At 42.8% G+C, this 20631-nt stretch overlaps 2 protein-coding genes across 2 annotated transcripts; both read right to left on the bottom strand.

Annotated features, from left to right (window-relative positions):
• Positions 1-15596: 15596 nt before the first annotated feature.
• Positions 15597-16274, bottom strand: LOC127129640 (uncharacterized). Its single transcript, XM_051058792.1, has one exon. It carries the CDS (start codon positions 16272-16274, stop codon positions 15597-15599), a length of 678 nt encoding a protein of 225 aa, XP_050914749.1.
• Positions 16275-16625: 351 nt separating this feature from the next.
• LOC127129639 (uncharacterized) lies at positions 16626-17186 on the bottom strand. The gene has a single exon (XM_051058791.1). It carries the CDS (start codon positions 17184-17186, stop codon positions 16626-16628), a length of 561 nt encoding a protein of 186 aa, XP_050914748.1.
• Between the last annotated feature and the right edge of the window lie 3445 nt (positions 17187-20631).

The raw sequence follows: 20631 nt of genomic DNA, 5'->3' as shown, positions 1-20631 counted from the left end.
GCGTTTCCTTTCCCTCCTTTGGGATAAATAACGCATGGTGGCGGCTCTGTTTGTTTGCTTTTTCCCGCCGGTTGTTTTTCGCGGATGCGACAGCTGGCGACTCTGCTGGGGAAATAAGGAAAGTCTGGCACAGAAGTTGACCTCTTGCTGGTCCATCTTCCCTAAGCGAGTCATTCCTAGCGCTCTCTAGGATAGTTTAGGTTGCTTGTGCTGCTTTATTATTGCATTTATGATTATTATACTGTGATTGTATATATTTGCATAAATGTTTGCATGCATCATATTATCATTGTGCTGATTCTGGACAGGTTTGGTTCCTCTGATTTGGGGTGGGTGTTCTGAGTGGGGCTAAAACCCAGGCTCGAGAATACACCTAGGATTAGTGTGGTCTCATGTTTCGTCACATGTTGGATCAGCATGTTGTTGCGACGTGACATACCACAAGCCGGACGAGGTTCTTCTGAGTGAGCTCTTCTGAGTGGAGTATTCCACTTTGGTTGAGTTATCTCTTTAGAGCTATTGACTTCGGTGACTGTTATTTCCCAGATCTTTGGGTTAGATGATCTTAAGAGAGCTGCAACGGCACACCCGAAAGGGCAAACCCGTTGAGTATCTTTGCCCGATTGTCGAGACCATTATCCGCCTTAGGATGACCTGATTAGAATTCACCTGTGAGGGGAGGGTTGATTCTTATAGATGCATGTTCTGATGGTGACTTTGATGGTGACTAATGGTTCAGTTATTGATCAGAGTCCTATTTATAAGTCAGATTTATGGATATTTATTTCTGAGACGCCGGAGTTCTGTCCGCGGTATTTATCAGTGGGGATCCGTTTATTTCAGGATTCCCTGGGTTGATTCAGAGATTGTTGTGGCTATCAGTTCAGTGTTTTCTCTGTGTCGATGGTGATGATGGTGATGTATCCTTTAGTTCCGTTTATTTCGGAACCTCTCAAGTTGGATTTAGGGTTACTCAGTACCTCAGAGGGTTGTGATCAGTTCAGAGGCCAGGGCTTCAGTACAGTGGATGTTCAGATGACTTGGAGGATGGCACAGTGCATTGCATTCATACATCCGCATCATTCACATTTTGCATTTATCCGCATCTAACTCATGTTTATCCATATGCAAGGGACATTCTTGATTGAGATCCTGGTTGAGAGACTTCTTTGTTCCAGATATGAGGACTGGCTTGAAAGACGATGTTGTCTACAGTTTCTTCGACCCCGAGATTAGTGTGCTGAGAGATGTGATAGCATTGATTACACCTGACCGTATGGGGATGTTCCGTGAGACTTATGGTGGTATTCTGAAGTTGGTTTTCAGGCTCACAGACAGTGATAGGAGCGCCATCCATACTCTTCTCCAGTTTTATGACTCGGGCTTGAGATGCTTCGTTTTCCCGGATTACTTGTTGGGACCTTTGATGGAGGACTATGCCAGCATCCTGGGTATTCCGATCAGAGATCAGATTCCTTTCTATGCCACTAAGGGGGAACCTGATGTTGCTGAGATCTCTCGTGCTCTTTATTTGAGCCCAGAAGTGACTAAGGGGGGTTTGAAGGAGAAGGGAAAGTTGCCCGATTTTCATCTGAGTTTCTTGGAGGCTAAAGCCAAGGAGCATGCTAGTGTGGGTAACTGGAGGGTCGTTTGTGCTTTGATTGCTGTCAGCATTTATGGGATCATCCTATTCCCTAATCAGAAGAATTTTATGGATATTAATGCCATCAGGTTGTTTGCTCAGAGGAACCCTATTCCTACCTTGGTTGGGGATGTCTATTACTCGGTCCATAATCGGAACGAGAAGCGGCATGGGGGATTGATCAGATGTTGTGCTCAGTTGTTATACAAGTGGTTCATGGGGTATTTTCCTTCCAGAGGTGCCTTTGATTTTGTTCTTCAGGACTACAAGGTTAATTGGGCGACCAAGCTGATGGGTTTGCGAGCCAAGGACATAGCTTGGACTCACAATGGTGTGGCCGGACGAGATTTCATCTACAGTTGTGGGAGTTTTCCCAATGTGCCTCTCATAGGAGTTCAGGGTTGCATTAATCACAACCCGACGCTTCTTAGGAGACAGATGGGGTTTGCTATGGAGGTTCCTCCTCTCGAGCGCGAGATTCAGGAGTCTTTCTATTTCCCGGCTGAGGGTAATCTGACACGGTTGAGGCAAGTGTCTGGGGCATGGCGTAACATTCAGAGAAAGGGCAAAGTTCCTTTTGGTAGGGTTAATAATAGGTCTTTTCCTTTGTTTGATGATTGGCTCAGAAAGAGGATTGAGCTCACGCATCTACCATTTGCTGGGGGTGATTCTTGGTGTCCATTGATTGAGGGGCCACGTTCTTCTGTCAGCATGGAGGAGTTCCTTGAGATGAAGAAGGAGAGAGATCAGTTGCGAGCAGAGAAGGTTGAGTTGGAGATGAGTGTTGCTAGAATTCAGATGGCTAATCAGGAAATCAAAGGGAAAATAGAAGACCAGGATAAGAGACATGCTCTGGAGGTGAAGCGCTTTGAGATAGACACCTCCTATTATCGCAAGATCAACCAAGCTTTGGAGTCATCTGCGGAGGAGCATGACATCACCAAGGAGAAGTTGGCTAGAGCTTCGAAGGTCATTGAGGATGAGAAGAGGAGACAAATTCTTGTGAAGACTCAGAGGGAAGTTAGAGCCAAAATCCTTACTACAGAATGGGAAGCGGAGAAAGCGAAGATTATTGCTGAGAGAGATCATTATCTTGCTGAGAGGGATCATTACTTCCAACAGATGAAGATTCGCCAGAAGGAGATAGGAAGACTGCAGCAGGAGAACACTGAGCTCAGGTTCGCCATGAAGTTTACCAGGATGGTTGATGATGTAGGGCCTTCTGTGGGACCTTCGTCAGATTAGACCTTTCTTATTTGGGTTGGATTACCGTCAGGCCTGTTGACGGAATTCACTTGCTTGTATTTCCTTTCTGATTCTGGAGAATTGTAATTTGATTTGTATCAGACTTGATGTATGACTCTCGCACATATAGTGCACTTTTGGTATACAGTGGTTATTTTCTTTCAATGATTGATCTTCAAGCTTTATTTGCTTTGCTTCACTCACACAGCACACACATGGTTGGGTGATATCTTTGCTAAATCATATATCTCTGCTCTGAATGGCAAAATCAATTGATGAATGTCAGAATGTTGCTGTAGGATTATTATCTGTCTTGATGAAACCAGGATCGAAAGACAGAGTGTTCCTCATATGGATAGACATTGCATTCATGCGTGAGTCATAATAACCTGTCTTCTATTTTGCAGGTGTCAGTTTCTAACATGTTTGATTGACTCAGGAATGATGAATCCACCCAACGCTAACATTCTCGAGCTGAAAGAGAAGATGAGTGAGCTGATCAGTGTCATGCAAGAGTTCGCCTTGGCGCAGAAAGCTATCGCTGAGAAGGTGGAGAGAGTTGAAAACCGGCTGAGAATGGGGGAAATACAGGGAAATGCTCCGCCGTCTGGAGTAAAGAAGTCCTTTGGTGATAGTCAGCGCAAGAAGGAGGGAGAATCGAGTGATGTGTATACCAGAAAGGAACACGGTAGGGATTGTTACCACCCGTATGCTGCTATAGTGACGATTCCTACTGGTAATCAATCTGTACGACAGCAGCAGCAGCCACCTCAACAGAGAACACAGAAAGCTGGGTGCCAAGCGAGAAGAAGGATGACTGATCGTCAGTTTGATAAGCCACCCATGGCGTATGCTCTTCTGTTTAGGAGGTTAAAGGATCTTGGGTTGGTTCAGCCAAGGACGTTGGCTCCGGTAGGACCGGATCAAAGGCTTGCAGGTTATAATGAGAACATCAAGTGCGAGTTCCATTCTGGTGCACCCGGGCATAGCATTGAAGGTTGTAAAGCTTTTAAGCATGTCGTTCAAGATTTGGTGGATTCTAAAGCCATCAATTTTGCACCGATACCGAATGTTAATGCTAACCCTATGCCGGTGCATGGTCCTATGGGGGTGAACGTGATGTCAGCGGATAAGAGAAAAATGGAGGTGACGGATGTGAATCAGTTGAGGACTCCAATGTCTGTGGTCAAGAGACATCTAATGAAGAGTGGAGTTTTCCCTGGTTGTGATAATTGTTGTGTTGCTTGCACTGTCACTGCAAATAGGTGCGTAATGCTGAGGGAGACGATTCAGAGAATGATGGATGAAGGGCGTCTCCGATTTGAGAAAGTTGATTAGGGGGAGGAGGATATTTTTATCAGCCGACTATCATCATTCAAGTACGAAGAAATGGATGGTGGAATATTTGAAACACCGAGTCAGGCATTCGAGACCGTCAAGGTGGAGAATGTTGTTTTTGCAAAAGGAGAGAAAAAGCCGTCCATTTCTTCTTACAAGCAAGCTGCTGAGGTGGTGAAGAGCGGAGGAGCCCCAGGTTGGGGAAAGATGATAGACATCGCCGCCAAGGAAGACAGGTTTGGGGTTGGCTATCAGTCGAACCGAGGCTCGTCTGGACAGGGTAAAGGACGTCGTCAGCCATTCACGTTCACCAATGCGGGATTGCTAAATCCAGATCGCGTCTGTTCGGTGGGTGAAGAGGTCGACAGTGACTGTGAGCTTGATGGTTGGATAAAACCGTGCGTACCAAGGATGGAAGTCCAAAACTGGAAAGTCGAAAAGATCATCACTGTCACTCTACATGAAGAGTAGTATTTCTGTTTTTCAATTCTGTATGCATGAAAGCCATACGTTTTGCCCGAAACGTAATGGTCCATTGTAAGGGCCACCTCATGTGCATCATTTTGCAATGTTTTGCATCATTAATAAATGGATGTTTTTCACATTAAAAACGGTGTTCCCTGTTTTTCACTTATTTTTGCAGTTTAAAAACAAAAATAAAAATGGCAATGTTTATTTTCATTTTTCTTTCTTTTGATCTGTCTCGTTCCGGCTCTAAAGCCCTTATTCTCCGGATCTTGTTGATAACAATTCGGTTACACCTTTATATGACTTCGACAATTCGATCTATCATGCCAAAGAAGGAGACGAAGAAGATCGTGATCTGCTGGAAGATTAGCCAGGTTGTTGGGACAAGAGGAGAAGGTGATTCAACCGCACGAGGAGCGAGTTGAGATTGTCAATCCAAGCACCGAGGAGGTCTGAAAGGAAATAAAGGTTGGGGCCGCCTTGGAGGCGCGTGTCAAGAGTGGAGGTGATGCCATTCGGTCTCAAGAATGCCGGTGCTACTTATCAGAGGGCTATAGTGACTTTGTTTCATGATATGATTCATCATGAAATCGAATGCTATGTTGATGACATGATAGCAAAGTCCCAAACAGAAGAGGGGCACCTGGTAGATCTGGCCAAGCTGTTTGACTAGTTGAGACAATTCAAACCGAGGTTGAATCCGAGTGAGCGCACTTTCGGAGTGCGGTCCGGTCAGTTGCTTAGGCTTATTGTAAGCGAAAGAGGAATCGAGGTTGATCCTGCTAAAAAAAAAGAAGAAAGAAAAAAGTAATACAAGAAATGCATGAACCGAGAACAGAGAAAGAGGTTCGTGGTTTCTTCGGTAGATTGAACTGCATCTCACGGTTCACATCTCATCTAATAGCCACGTGCGAACCCACTCAAGCTGTTGAAAAAAAAGATCAAACGGTCAGGTGGAATAAGGATATCCAAGGGGCGTTGAAAAATAAAAGAATATTCGCAGGAGCCTCTGATTCTGATGCCTCCATGTGAAGGGAGACCTTTAATCCTGTACTTGACAGCCCTCGAGGGATCTATGAGGTGTACTGGGGCAGCATGACGAGTCTGGTCGAAAAGAGCATGCAATTTACCTTAGCAAAAAGTTTATCGACTGTGAAACAATAAATTCACCGCTCGAGAAAATTTGTTGTACTTTGGCATAGGCTGCTCGCCGACTGAGATAGTATATGCTGGTTCATACCACTTTGTGGATTTCCAAGACGGATCTGATCAAGTATACAATTAAGAAGCCAGCATTGACCGGACGGGTTGCGAGAGTGCAAATGATTTTGATTGAACATGATATTCAGTACACCTCTCAGAAAGCAATAAAGGGGAGTGTATTGTCTGATTACCTCGCCCAGCAACCCATTGAGGATTATCAACCGATGATGTTTTCCCTGATGAGGACATCGAGGTTCTTAAATCGAAAGATTGTGAGGAACCGATCCCGAAGGAGGGGCCTGACCCTGAATCCGAACAGATTCTGATGTCTGATGGGATTGTTAGCGTGAATGGTATGAGTTGGTGTTGCTTTGGTTATGCCGAAAGGATCCCACATTCCTTTTGTTGCCCGGATAACATTTGAACGCACCAACAATGGTGGCTGAGTACGAAGCCAGTATCCTGGGTATCGAACCTCGGTACGTGCATCTACTGGGGCAACGCTTTGCTCACCTGTGTATGGAATGGAAGCCGTGTTGCCAGTGGAGGTCCTGATTCCGTCAGTAAATCCTGAGGAACGTAAGATTGAAAGAGATGGAATGGGTAAGGACTTGGTATGAAGAGTTGAGTCTGGTTGAGGAAAAAAGGGCTGGTAACCATTCGTCATGGGGCAGTTGTGCCAACAGCGAATGAAGCGGGCTTTGGACCGAGAGGTGCGACCTCGTGCGTACCACGTAGGAGAGGTGGTGTTGAAAAGGATCCTTCTTCCTCAGAGATCGTAGGGGTAAGTGGATACACAGTCATGAATACCCATTCATGGTCAAGAAGGTTTTCTCTGGCGGAGCCTTGTTGTTGACGACCATGGATGGTGAGGATTTTCCATCCCTGTGAATGCAGACGCAGTTAAAAAATACTTCGTATAAAGAGACCCGCTGGACGAAAAGAATAAAATAGTCCAGGCAAAAATGGGCATCCCGGCGAACCAAAAAGAAAAAAGAAAAAGGTTCGGACAAAAATTAGGGATAAAAAGAAAAAAACTGTACACCCGGCAAGTCGAAAACCCCACAAGGGCGGCTTGGGCAAAAAAAGGGTATCCTGGTGGACTGAAAACCCGAAAGGGTGGTCCAGGCAAAAGAGGGATTGAAACGAACAACTGCGTCTAGCATGATCGTTTGTACTGTGGATATGACACATGGATAATCCCCGGCAGGGATCGGTCGGAAGCGTCTTGTTCAGAAGGCAGAAAGCAAGGAGAGTCTGAGGACATATGGGGTGTAACCGAGTTGGAACTCGATGAGATCGCGGTTTCACATTGCCATTAGGATAGATTTTTCCTTTTATGCGCAATTACCTCTTTTCAGGAATTGCTTCCTTTGTATTGCTCAGTTTCGAGCCACCTTTTTTCAATCAATAAAATGCATATTCAGTCAAATAACTTCGTTTTTGTTTTCATTACCGCTTTGATTGCAAAAACATTCGTTTATTTTGATAAGAATTTTTGCATTTTTGAGACACGGAGATCCCTTCCAATGCATGTTTATAAGATTGAAAACCTGAAATCTTATTCGGAAGGTTGAGCGACTCAGGTGTTGAAACTTTGGCACGCCTGGGGCATGTTTTTATCTAACGATCTCTTTTGCAGGTGCTGTTAGATGTTTTCACTCACTTGCGGGTTGGGATGTGAAGCCTTTTTGACAAAGGATCCCCGTGGAGTCCAGTCAGGGACAAGGGACGCAAGAATGGTGAAAGGACGGCACGAGAATTGCGACGATCCTGGAGGGTGAATCAAGAAGACTCTTCAAAGTCTGAGGACTGGAAAGTATGTGCGAATCCGAGGAGTTCGATCTTCGAGGAGTACGGAAAAGTCGAGAATACAAGGTGATGAATCAGAAAAGTCCAGATGGGTCTGGGAGCTCTAAAAAGTGGAAAGCTGACACTGGATTTAGATGGTGAATACCAGGGTTCGACGAGTCGACGGGTGTTCTGTGCTAGACTTTCCTTATTTCCCCAAGCAGAGTTGGGATTGTTACCTCCCCAGCAGATTCAAGGTCTGTGTCTTCCCTAGCAGGGTCGGGATGATTATCTCCCCAGCAGGTTTGAGATCGGTGTTTCCTCAGCAGCCAGGCCTGAAGGTTGCTATTTCCCCAGCGGAGGTGTCTATTGGTAGTTGTTTCCCCTAGCATGGCGAAGCTTGATAGTTTCCCAGCAAGTCGAAGATTGTTGTTTTCCCCGCAGAGCGCGTTGGTGGTTTCTTCCCCAGCGAAGTCCCCAAGCGGATCAAGTTCAGTGGAGGTCACCCCTGGTGAGGGTGGTCCTTTCCCCAGCAGCAGTGCTATTCCCCAGCAGGGTGGAGATTGGAGTGTTGTCGAGTTCCTCAGTAGAGTGCCTCGAGCTCCTCAGAAGAGTCCCTTGAGGGGGATACTTTTTATGCATTCATCATTTAGATAAGCATAGCATATTGCATACTTAATTGCGTAGCATTTCCATGATTATGGAGCATTACGCTGAAACAAATCATGCATCATCATTGCAAGCATAAGCTAGTCTCAAGTCGTGGTTACCGTTTGAGATTTGGTTTCGCCAGTTGGTGAAGATGCTACTCAAGCCGTGGTTACCGTTTGAGAAGTGGTTTCGCTAGTTGGAAGATCAACATCAGCATTGCAAGCATCAGTTACTCGAGCCGTGGTTACCGCTTGAGAATTGGTTTCGCCGGATGGTGGAGATGATACTCCAAGGAGTTTATCATCATGACATTGGGTTAATGGTATTACCCAGTAGTGCGATACTGGAGAAGATTTCTGTCGTGCGAGATGGAAGTTGGAAGATGTTACTCGAGCCGTGGTTACCGCTTGAGAGTTGGTCTCGCTGGATGGTGAAGGTGTTACTCTGAGGAGTTTAGCATCTTGACGTTGGAGCAACAATGTTCCCCAGTAGTGCGATATTGGAGGAAAATTTTCCATCGGGCGGAGATGGAAATAAAATCAAAGAACGTTACGCGATCAGCGCGAAAATTGAAGAATGGAGAAAAGGAAGTGTTGCGGCATTTTCTGGAGAACGGGGTTCAAATGGAGATTGGAGTTGAAGATTGTATCCGGGATGAGGTCCTTAGGATTGTCTTTTGATCGTGTGTCACCTTAGACTTTGGCTGAGGTCAACAGAAGTCGTTATGGGTATCTTCTGAGGAAGAAATGCACATGTTACCTTCCTGTTGTGAAGGTGTACCTTCTGATATGTCGCCGTCAGAGTGGTGTTTGGTGTTATTTCCGGCATTGCCAGCGGAACTATCACAAGAAAATGGAGAGCGGGGTTCAAATGGAGAGAAGGAAATGCGGGGCATTTTCTGGAGAATGGGGTTCAAATGGAGAGAAGGAAATGCTGGGCATTTTCTGGAGAGCGGGGTTCAAATGGAGAAAGGGAGACATGGGGTGTTTCCTGGAGAGCGGGGTTCACGACGGCGATCGCGAGTTATCGTCAGGCGACTGCGGTTCAAATGGAGAATGGGGTTCATTGTTTGGCAAACAAGAATACTATGAATTTGACGGGGTTCAAATGTGGTGATCTGGGATCATCCGCATGGAAGAAACATATTTGTTGTGAGGTTCAAAAAAAAAAATCAATCAGCAAGTTTCGGGGTTCAGGAAAAGCAAAAAACATAATAATCCCCAGCAGAGCGCAAATTGTTCGTCTGTTCTTGGTATTCAACCACTCTTCATCCTGATCATCTAAAAACCGAGGCTGTTCATATCGACAGGTTCACAGTGGATTGATAGTGGCAGCTGTAACACCTCAAAATTTGCCCTCCTCTTTTGGGACTAGCTTAGCATATTGCATTTCATATTTAGGGCATTAGGCATGTACATGTTGCATATCCTTTGAAATAAAACAAGTCACCCTCCTAAGTCTTCCTCAGGATATAGAGAGGTGAAGAGATTCAAGCCTGAAGGTCTCATGGATTGATCACTAGCCAGCTGAGTGTTTGTGCTAGGGTTTTCTTGGTTCTTCAAGAAGGTTGAGCATTGTCTTGATGGCAAGGGTACATCATCATCATCATGGTTATGTCCTTATCAAGGGGGTTCATCATTCATGCTCAGTTTCTTTAGGGTTAGGGTTTTGACCTCTGGTCAACCCTAATCAGTGCCATTCTACCAGTCGGGGTTTCTCAAGGAGATGGGGTTTATTTCTTGAGAAGGAGATCATCATATGATTTTGTTGAGCTTGTATGAGCTAGGGTTTCATTTTGGAGCCATTTCATCAAGTGGTTGAGGCTCAAAGTCATCTGAGCATGTTCAAGTAATCTGGGGGCCTAGAAAGTCAACAGAAAGTCAACACAAGGCTATGAGGTGGAGAAATGAGTTTCAACGTCTCATTCATGTTCAAAAGAGGCTTATTCATCATTGCAAATGCATATCTTGAAGAATTTGAGGTCATGGCAAAAGTTTCCAGAAATGGAAAGTGACCTGTAATTGAAAGTTTCCAAAAATGGAAAGATTTTGGTTCAAATTCAACTTGATTTTACATCATCAAAGAAGCTTCAAATGAAATTTTGTCCAACATGAAAGTTGAAGATCTCTCTCTCCCATTTCCAAAAAGTCCAAGATCATGAATTTATGATGAATGGTTGAGGAGATATGATCCACTCATTGTCAAGTGTGCATGGGACTTCAAAAGGCCATATCTTTTGACTCATAAATCCAAATTGAGTGCTCCTTTTTGCCAAATTCTTCTCATGACATGAATTTTCCAAATCATTCATCACATTGCATAAAATTTTATCACATGATCATTTGCATATTCATGCTTATTTTGGAGGGAAAATGATAAATTTGAAATTGGTGCATCATGGGAACAAATCACCATTGCCATTGTGTTAATTGGAAGATTTCAAGTGAAGTTGATCATTCATTGGTTACTGTTCACGTCCATTTGCTCCATGCACCATGCAAAATGTCATTTTTGGCCAAACACCTTATTTTCACTTAATCACAATTAACCAAAGCTTAATTAATTTTTAGTAGGATTAACACATCATATAAATACATAATCCTAACAGAATTTGTGATTATTCATCATTCTAGATCTAGATCTCATTTTCCCTCCATTTTTTCTCTCAACCGAAATTCAAATTTCTTCCACATAACCTTGCTTTTTTCTTGCATATTATTGTTCTGTGATATGGATTTGGTGTAGATCAAGCTTTGTTTTGGAGGATTCGTGTAAAAATCAAGCATATCAAGTTCATGAAGGTGAAGATGGAAATGGTTATTTGAGCAAGATCTAAGTTGTGCCAAGCCTTAATTTCAACTTCAAGCTACATAACAGTGATATAGGAGTGGATTTGGATGCTTGCCAAGCCTTGAATCTACCACTGCCATTGTTGGAGCTTCAAGAGGTCAAAAATTCGAACCTCTTAATTCATGATTTTATGTGCATATTATTGTAGATCTTTCCACGCTGAAAATTCTGATCTAAATTTCATAAAAAATGGATGATTATTGAGTGAGATATATGTGTTTAAAGTTTGGTGTTCAAAAATGTTCTTGATCGATTCTTGAAATATATGATGTTTTAGACCAAATTAGTGGTAGATTCATGTTCCTCATGTAATAACGATTCGAATGATATAAAGATTGCGCAAATCTGGAAAAAAATGGTGATGATCACTGTTCACCACCGTCTTCATGAGGAAGACGGTGTTTTCCTCCGCTGGGAACAGTACCTCCACCTTGCTGCTACAGTACTAGGGCTTGGCTGGTTCAGTGCTTCGTTGGCACTGTGCAAGCCCCATTCACCATGAAGTCCAGGGTTCGATACCTCTTGAGCGTGCGTTTCATTTTTTTTTCATTTTTACTTACTATTAACCAAAACGACGTCGTTTTGAGTGAAGCTTGAACCTCACTTCGATTCCGCCTGATGCCATTTCCCTTTTATTCATTCATTTTCATATTATATTTCATGTTTTTACTTTTTTATTTCACTTTGTGCATGATATTCAAAAAATTGTAAAAAATAGAAGGATGATCCAAATAATTCCAGGTTTTTTTCTACATGATCCTTGAGGTTTCTAGAATTTTATGGTGTTGACTTTAGGATTTTATCATTTCTGGAAAATAAAATGTGCTTGATCCTTTGAACATGTGTGCATATGTGACATTGCCTTATTCTTTCTATTGTGAAATGCTCAATAATGCTCCAATTGCCATGAAATTTTGCATGATGATTCTTGACATGTTGATTGACATTTTAGGCTTGGTTTGGTATTTTTCTCATTTTCCATTTCTATTTTATACACATGATTGCATGGTGTGACAATGTGTGTCACACAATTTGATGTCCAACTTGTGCATTTTCATATCCATATCAAATGAGCTCCTTTGTTTATGATTTTTGGTATGATGATTGAATTTGGTATGTTGTATGCTCATGAAAATTTCCATAATTGTTTGAATCATTTCTGTTTTGATTTGGAATTTTCATTCTTATTGATCATTTGTGTGTTTTGAAATTTTCTTTGTCTTCTCTTGCTCATTACATGACCTTGCTTAATGATTTTGATTTGGAACTTTTTATGACATGTTCTCATGTGATTAAGGATGCTTCATGTTGAATATCCATTGCTGTTTTGACTTTTTACTTCATCTTTGACCCTAGGCTTTGCCTTAGGGGTTTGGACTCACATTTTGAGTTGTGCATTTCAGGTTTTCAAGCAATTAGCCACATTGGTTGATATGATCTCATCACTTGAGATACAAGTTATTTTGGTTGACTAACCTTGCTGTTTTGTAGGTCTTTTGGATGGTGAATCAATTTAGTTTGCTTGCATCTTATGCTTTGCACCATTGTTGTCTGATAATTGGTTGTCTGACTGTTGTTGATTGTTTGATTTGTCTGAATGTAAATATTGACTGGTTTAGCTTTTCTCACAGGTACTTTAGCCGCTTTAACTCATTATTTGAGTTGCTTTGCTTGTGGTTGGCATACCACTTAGGTAAATTCCTACTCTCCATGTAGTCTGGAAGACCTGCTGTTTTTGGCAGGCACCTGTCTGAAGCCCTCCTTAAGAGGTCATGTTTTTGTTTGTTTATATTTGTGCCATGTACATGTAAATACCTCCTAAGTGAAGAGGCATTGGCAGATAAAAGGGATGTGCAATCCATCCCCTGCTATTCAGTTGTGTCTTTCATCTTGCTCACACCCTGTGTTGATGCACTTTGAATAAAAACCCAAAATCTTGTTGTGTCAGTCATGTGGAATAGAGTCCCATATTCTGGACTCTCACACATTCTTTGATTCAAGCTCACCCAGGCCTGGGTTAAGAGCTATGAGGCATAACCCTCATCTCCATTTCATCTGCTCACCCTAACTCTCAATGTTAGAGGTTAAGAGCCTGACCACCTTTCCAGTTGGTTTGTTTGTCAAGGTCGATATGACCCCTTGACTAAAGCCCAACCTTGCTTGAGCCCCCTTGGTTGTGTATAGTGTGTGCTGATTGCTTTTGATGTTTATCTGTTTTGCTTCTCATCTCCTTTCTGTAGGAGTCGTATGATCAACTTTCAAGGAAGTTGAATGTACGTAGAGCTAGACTTGAATTGACTCACTGCCTGTGTGAGTCAAACTCTTGTTAGAAACCTCAACCTAGGACTATTGTGGATTACATGATAACTATTGTGGACTATTGTGGACCAGCGATTGACATTCCGATTCCAGTTGTGTGTTTGCTCTGATGTCTCAGCGTCTTGGTGTGTGTTTTGTTTCGGCGTGCGTTAGCCGAACTACGGTGGCTCTGATTCTCATTCCAGATGAGATACGTAGGCATAGGATGCGATATCCTAGCGAGCCCGTTCCCCTCTTCTTCCATCTGTGTCTTATTCCAGTGTGCGTGCATTCTTTTGAACAGTTATTTAGCAACCTTATTCTATTCCTTTGAGCGTGGATCCCGTCGAGTACGATGGACGTGAGGGGGTGCTAATACCTTCCCCTTGCGTAACCGACTCCTGATCCTTGCATCTCCGGTCGTAAGACCATTCCCTTTCCAGGTTTACTTCGAGCGTTTCCTTTCCCTCCTTTGGGATAAATAACGCACGGTGGCGGCTCTGTTTGTTTTCTTTTTCCCGCCGGTTGTTTTTCGCGGATGCGACAGTATCAAAATTCAAAGTCAGGGGCCAAGGATCCACACATCAAGACATGACATACATACTAAAACATGTGCCTACATGCAAAACCTAACGATACCCACTCTTCCAAATTCACCCATAATACCTCATACATTCATAAATTTCAGGTTGAAAGTATGAAGTAGTGGAAATAGGGCATACCTGATTGGGGAGGATCGATTGAAATTGAATTGCACCGTTGGCTTTGCAGAACAATCTTAGGGTTTATATGAGAGGGAATTGGTTCTTTGCAGATGAGTTTCCTTCAGTGTCTGGAGGTTGCTCTGAATTAGTTAGAATCTCTCTAGGGTTTTCCACTGAATTTTTTTTAGAATTTATAACCTGATTTTCGTGGCTTTGTTGGCTCAAATGAGAGAGGTCCAAGTCCAAGATTTTTCTGTTATATTTTATTTATTTATTTATTTATTTATTTATTTATTTATTTATTTATTTATTTTTATTTTCAAAACGTGTGGGCTTCGCCTAGCGAGCATGACAGTTCAAGAAATTCCTCTGAGCGTAGGTGATTCTGGTGGCTTTTCTTGGGACTCGCTAGGCGACCCATTCTGCTCGCCTAGCGAGCATGGCAGCTCATGAACAAACTTTTTCTCCTTCAAGATTAACGTTTTGACTGATGAATAGACCCCATTTGAACATGTTGGAAGTATCTCAAGCCATTCCCTTGTGTTGACTGATCACCCAGATAGGACCCACAAAGTGTCTTGGATGATATTCAAGCTTCTTGGATCTAATTCCGATTGACATGATGAAATGCAATATGAAATATTAAATGACCTAAAAATGAATGCATGAATGAGGGGGGCAAATTTTGAGGTATTACAGCTGCCCCTATTCAATCAACTGGAGACCCGAAAAGAAGATAGCAGCGACTTTCGCACTTTCGAGGTATCAAGGGATTGAATCGGCAAAGAGGTGGTCTTGAAAGAAGAATCCGTCTGGTACGGTGAGAGTCAGTCTGAATACCGAAAAAGAATGTTAACCTAGATACCAAAATAAATGGTAACACAGAAATAACCATGGCCTGAATGCCGTTCATCAGTCTGAATATTGGAAATGACTTCGATCTGAACACCGGAAGATATGAGATTATTAATATCGGTCTGAACACCGAGAGGCTGGCCTGAATGCCACAAGTTGCGTCGACCTGAATGTCGGAAACTTCTTCGATCTGAACATCGGAAAACTGGCCTGAACGCCACTTCGGTCTGAATACCGGAAACTGGCCTGAATGCCACTTCGGTCTGAATACCGGAAACTAGCCTGAATGCCACAAGTTGCATCGACCTGAATGTCGGAAACTTCTTCGATCTGAACATCGGAAAACTGGCCTGAACGCCACTTCGGTCTGAATACCGGAAACTGGCCTGAATGCCACTTCGGTCTGAATACCGGAAACTGGCCTGAATGCCGCAAGTTGCATCGACCTGAATGCCTGAATGTTTTTCTTTGTTTTTTATTTCTCTTGTAAGGTCTGTCGACCATGTTTTGTAATGCCCTTTTGGGACACTTTAAAGAATCAATGAATCTTGTTATGTTTGGATTTGGATCTCTTGTAGCATAGGTTTATATTTCTTCAAGTATTTTCCATTCACTCTTAAGACCCTTTGATCGCCACCAAGTTCTTTGATCTCATATGCATTGTTAGCGTATGTTCGAGTTACTTGAAATGGTCCTTCCCACTTTGGAGACCATTTACCTAGGGTTAGATCTCGACGATCTATAGGAAAGATTACTTTCCAAACGTAATCATTATCAGTAAGGGTTTTTTCCCTCACCTTTCTATTGTATAACTTGGCTACACATTCCTTTTGTCGGATCAACATTTCTGTTGCGGCCAATCTTTCTTCGTCCAAATAAGCTAATTCGTCGAACATCATGTCCCAGTATTGTTCTGACTGGAGGTCATTCTGACGTTGCACTTTGACGGACTGCAAGCAGATCTCTACTGGCAATATGGCATTGTGACCAAACGTCAGTCGAAAAGGCGTCGAATTTGTCACCTCTTTTGGTAACGTTCGACAGGCCCATAGAATTTGGTCCAAAGTCTTGTCCCAATTCTTTGGTTTTTTAGAAACATGTTTCCTAATCAAGCTTATTATTACTTTGTTGGTCGCTTCTACTTGTCCATTCTCTTGTGCATAGTAAGGTGTAGAGGTAACTAACCTGAATTCTGTCTTGCCAACGAACTCTTGCATCTTTTGTCCCATAAACACTGACCCTTGATCTGTGGTAATGGTCTATTGGATGCCAAACATATATACAATATATTTTTGGATGAATTCAATCACCGCATCTTGATCCACCTTCACCAGAGGGACAACTTTGATCCACTTGGTGAAGTAATCTATCCCTACTAGGATAAACTTTTGCTGCTTTGACAAGGCTGGTCGAATTTCTCCAATGACGTCTAATGCCCACCCCCTAAAGGGCCACGGGTTGATGATCGCATGCAACTCACTTGCCGGCATATGTTGAATACTTGCGTGTCTTTGGCATTCTTAGCATCCCTTGGCAAACTCGATGCAACCTTTCAACATACTAGGCCAATAAACCCCTTGTCAAAATATCAACCACTTCATCTTATGGCCTGCTTGGTGGGCGCCACAGGATCCACTGTGCAGCTCATATATGGCTAAATACGCTTCAGTATCTCCCATGCATTTAAGTAGTACCCCTTCGGGTGTCTTCTTCAGGAATTCATTTCTTGACCACACATAACTTAAAGCCCTATATTTGGTTTTCCTGTCAGTACCTCCGACTGGATTCTCTAAATATTCAATAATTGGCTTCCTCCAGTCTGTTGGCGATGAACTGTTGACAACGAAAAATACATGTTCCCAGGCCTCCTCGACTCCACAGGTTTCCTGCCATTCTTCGTCACGGCTGTCATTCTTGTCAAAGATATCTTCTATCAGTGGTGTTCTCGACACCATTTTCTCTCGAACCTCGATCATATCTTGTAATTTTGACTTAGACATCTTATAACCTGAAGCGATTTGAGCCAACTCATTGGCTTCTTGGTTTTCGTTTTTGGGTATATGTCTTATGTTTGTAACTTCAAAATGTTCTAGTAGTTGCTTGTAGTCACAAAATACTTCAGCAAACTTCCCTTGATGCATTTATATTCGCGTGTAACTTGCTTGACTACCAACTCCGAGTCTCCCTTTATTTCAATTCGACTGGCTGCCATCCCTTTCAAAATTCGAAGACCAACTATTAAAGCCTCGTATTAGGCTTCATTATTGGAACACTTTTCACTGATCATGTACTTAAACTTCGTTGGACCATCCTGAGGGGATAATATCAATACCCCGACTCCCGTTCCGTCTTTGTGACTCGATCTGTCGAAATACAGACGCCATGGTCTGGTGTTGACCACATTCAAAGATGATTCGACCATGGCATGATCCACTATAAAATCCGCCACGATCTGGCCTTTCATGGCCTTTAAAGGTTTGAATGTTAGAGAGAACTCTGTTAACGCCAATGCCCATTTTCCAATTCTACTATGCAGAATAGGTTTAGACAACATATATTTAATAATATCGTAATGAGACGAAACATAAACATCCACTGGTTTTATATATTGCTTTAATTTTATACAGGCAAAGTACAAACATATACATAGTTTTTCTATGAGATTGTACCTAGTTCCAGCATCTACCAACACTCTACTGAGGTAATATATAGGTCTTTTGACACCATTACTATCCTCTTGGGCCAACATGCTCCCTATAGTTATATCTGACGCAAAAATATATAAACTCATATTTTTCTTCCTACTGGGAGGTAACAGAATAAGAGGCTTGGTAAGGTACCCCTTGATTGCATCGAAAGCCTCTTGTTGTTCGTGGCCCCAGTAAAAATCAATTTCCTTATTAATTTTAAGTAGTGGCAAAAATACCTTCGTTTTACCACTTAGATTCGATATGAATCTTCTTAAGAAGTTTATTTTCCCCAACAAAGACTGGAGCTGCTTCTTTGTCAATGGGATTTTGAGGTCTAAGATCACATTTTTCTTGTTCTGATTGATCTTGATACCTCGTTTGTGTATCACAAATCCCAAGAAATCGCCTGCGTGCACATCGAAAGCACACTTCAATGGATTCATTTTCAATCCATATTTCCACCTTCTCTCAAACGAGGGTCGAAGGTGATCCAGATGCCCTCCCTGGGATGACAATTTTATCACGATGTTGTTAATATACACCTGCATGAACTTCTCAATGAAGTCATGAAATATGGAATTCATAGCCCTTTGGTAGGTTGCTCCTGCGTTTTTCAAACTAGACGGCATGACGATCCACTCGTACGTCCCCAGAGCACCAGGGCATCGAAACGCTGTCTTGGGGACATCTTCTTCGGCAATAAGAATTTGATTGTAACTAGAGTATCCATCAAGTAGGCTCAGGTATTCAATCCCTACGGCCGAATCGACTAGCATTTCCGCCAAGGGCATCGAATACTCATCCTTTGGCGTGGCGTTATTTAGATATCTGAAATCTACACAAATCCTAAGAGTTTCATTTTTCTTGATGACGGACACTATGTTGGCCAACCATTCGACGTACCTTATCATTCTTAAGAAACGACTTCTGAGGAGTCTTTCAATCTCTTGCTTGATCTTCGAAGTGACGTCTGGACAAAATAATCCAGGGTGTTGCTTCACTGGTTTTTTCCAAGGTTGGATAGGCAGTCGATGCTCCACGACGCTTCGATTTAAACCTGGCATTTCATCATAATCCCAGGAAAAGCAGTCCATGTATTCAGTCAATACCTCAACTAATTTCTCCCTCATTTCTGACCCCACCTTAGTACTTATGTAGGTTGGTCTTTTTGTGATTCCATCTCCCAGATTGATCTCTTTGAGGGGATCTTTGGCTTGTATCTTATGGGACTCATTTAGTGGGATTGTTTTCTAACCCTAAAGGCTCACTGTCATAGATACAATCAAGCCTCCGGCTTTCTAAAGTTGTTGTCTGGTCTGGTCGACCATTTTCTAAACCATCGGCCTCATAGGCCAAATCCCAAATCCTCTCCCTTTCTAGAATTGACTTCCTCTTGTTTTCAGCCAAATAGGCCGAAATTCGAGCCAAGCTTTCAGACTCAGCAGTCATCCTCATCGACTGTAGGCCACCCTGTAGGTGGAATTCCCATGAAACCATGATCAGAAACCATGGATCCATTCTCGACCCAAGAGTAACTTGAAATTGGCTTTTGAGTCTATCACCATAAACAATGTTGAACGTGTTATCGTGTCCACAACGAGGTCGACCTGAACAACTCCCATTATATTGCTGGTTTTTCCTTCGTAGTTGTAGAGGACCATGTTGTGTTGTCGAAGATCTTCGTCACCCTTTCCCATTTTCTTAAACAGAGTATATGGCATCAGATTGACCGCAACACCTTCGTCGATGAAAACCTTGTCACCGCCATTCCATCGACCTTTGCTCTGATGAACAATGGCTTCAGGTGGTACATCATCCCTGGATTGGGCCTTTCAAACATAGATTTTTGTTCTTCCACCACGCCACTATTCATGACATAGTAGCAAAAAGGTTTTCCTCCATCTGTCTCATCTGGCACAAAGTCTCCCTCTGTTTCAGAGACTTCGGACACCATGTCATATTCAGCTGGCAACACGGATACAATGCCACAATTTACGAAGAAATAGTCACCATAAATGTCACCGTTTTTTTTGTCGTACATATCTTCGTCGAATTCCTCATCAGATTGAGGGGAGTATTCAGGCTCTCCTTCCTCTGGTTGGGGAGAATACTCGGGCTCTTCCTCCTTCGATTGGCCCTCACTTCGTGGTTGCCTCTCAACCTCTGGCGAACATTCCACATTTTGAGTGGTTATTACTGTTGTCTTTCCCGTCGAGTCGACAGTCATATCCACTGTCTGATTAGCCACCATTTGTCCTGGTCCTACGACCTTTGGCATTTGTTCCTTCTGTCCAGCAGTTTCCAAAGGCTTCAACTGTGGAGTGGTAACGACTTTCCCAACTTTTTTGTTTCGCTGGTGGAGTCTCCAATGTGTCCTAGTCATTATATTCTTTCCTTTGTAATTAGGAGATATTGTGTAGCCCTTTTTCTTCTCTAGAGATGTTGTCTCTTTCTCCAACACCCTCCATTTTGGCTTTTTGCCCCCCTTCTGATTGATGGACTATATCCACTTTTCCTGTGGAACATTAGTTGGAGGAATGAAGGTGTTTGGTCGGGAACATTGAAACTGTCTTCTATAATCTTTGTTCCGTCGAGGTGTTTCATGCCTGTCGAACATGAATCGTGGGATAGCAAGTCTCTCCTCTTTCACAACCTTGTTGTTGGCCTTTAGTCTTTCAGCAGTTTTCTCGTCGAACACAGCACTGCACTTTGGGCACAACATAGCTTTTGACCCATTTTCCTTACACTTCTCTTGGAAGTCTGATAAGCTTTCTCCAGGCTAGGGATAGGCCGACTCGGACCTCTTTTCGACCTTTTTTCTGAAACCTTCAGTAGTATCGACCATCATCACTTCAAACGATTAAGCTAACGAGGCTTCTTTGGAAACCTCAATGAG

This window comes from Lathyrus oleraceus, chromosome 3 (genome assembly GCF_024323335.1).
Source record: "Lathyrus oleraceus cultivar Zhongwan6 chromosome 3, CAAS_Psat_ZW6_1.0, whole genome shotgun sequence".
Classification (NCBI taxonomy): Eukaryota; Viridiplantae; Streptophyta; class Magnoliopsida; order Fabales; family Fabaceae; genus Lathyrus; species Lathyrus oleraceus.
The sequence above is the reverse complement of the archived record's forward strand: the minus strand, read 5'-3'. Positions and strand labels throughout refer to the sequence as shown.

Coding starts and splice junctions, on each gene's coding strand:
- LOC127129640 (XM_051058792.1), bottom strand. CDS start 16,274: ATGGGACAAAAGATGCAAGAGTTCGTTGGCAAGACAGAATTCAGGTTA.
- LOC127129639 (XM_051058791.1), bottom strand. CDS start 17,186: ATGCATCAAGGGAAGTTTGCTGAAGTATTTTGTGACTACAAGCAACTA.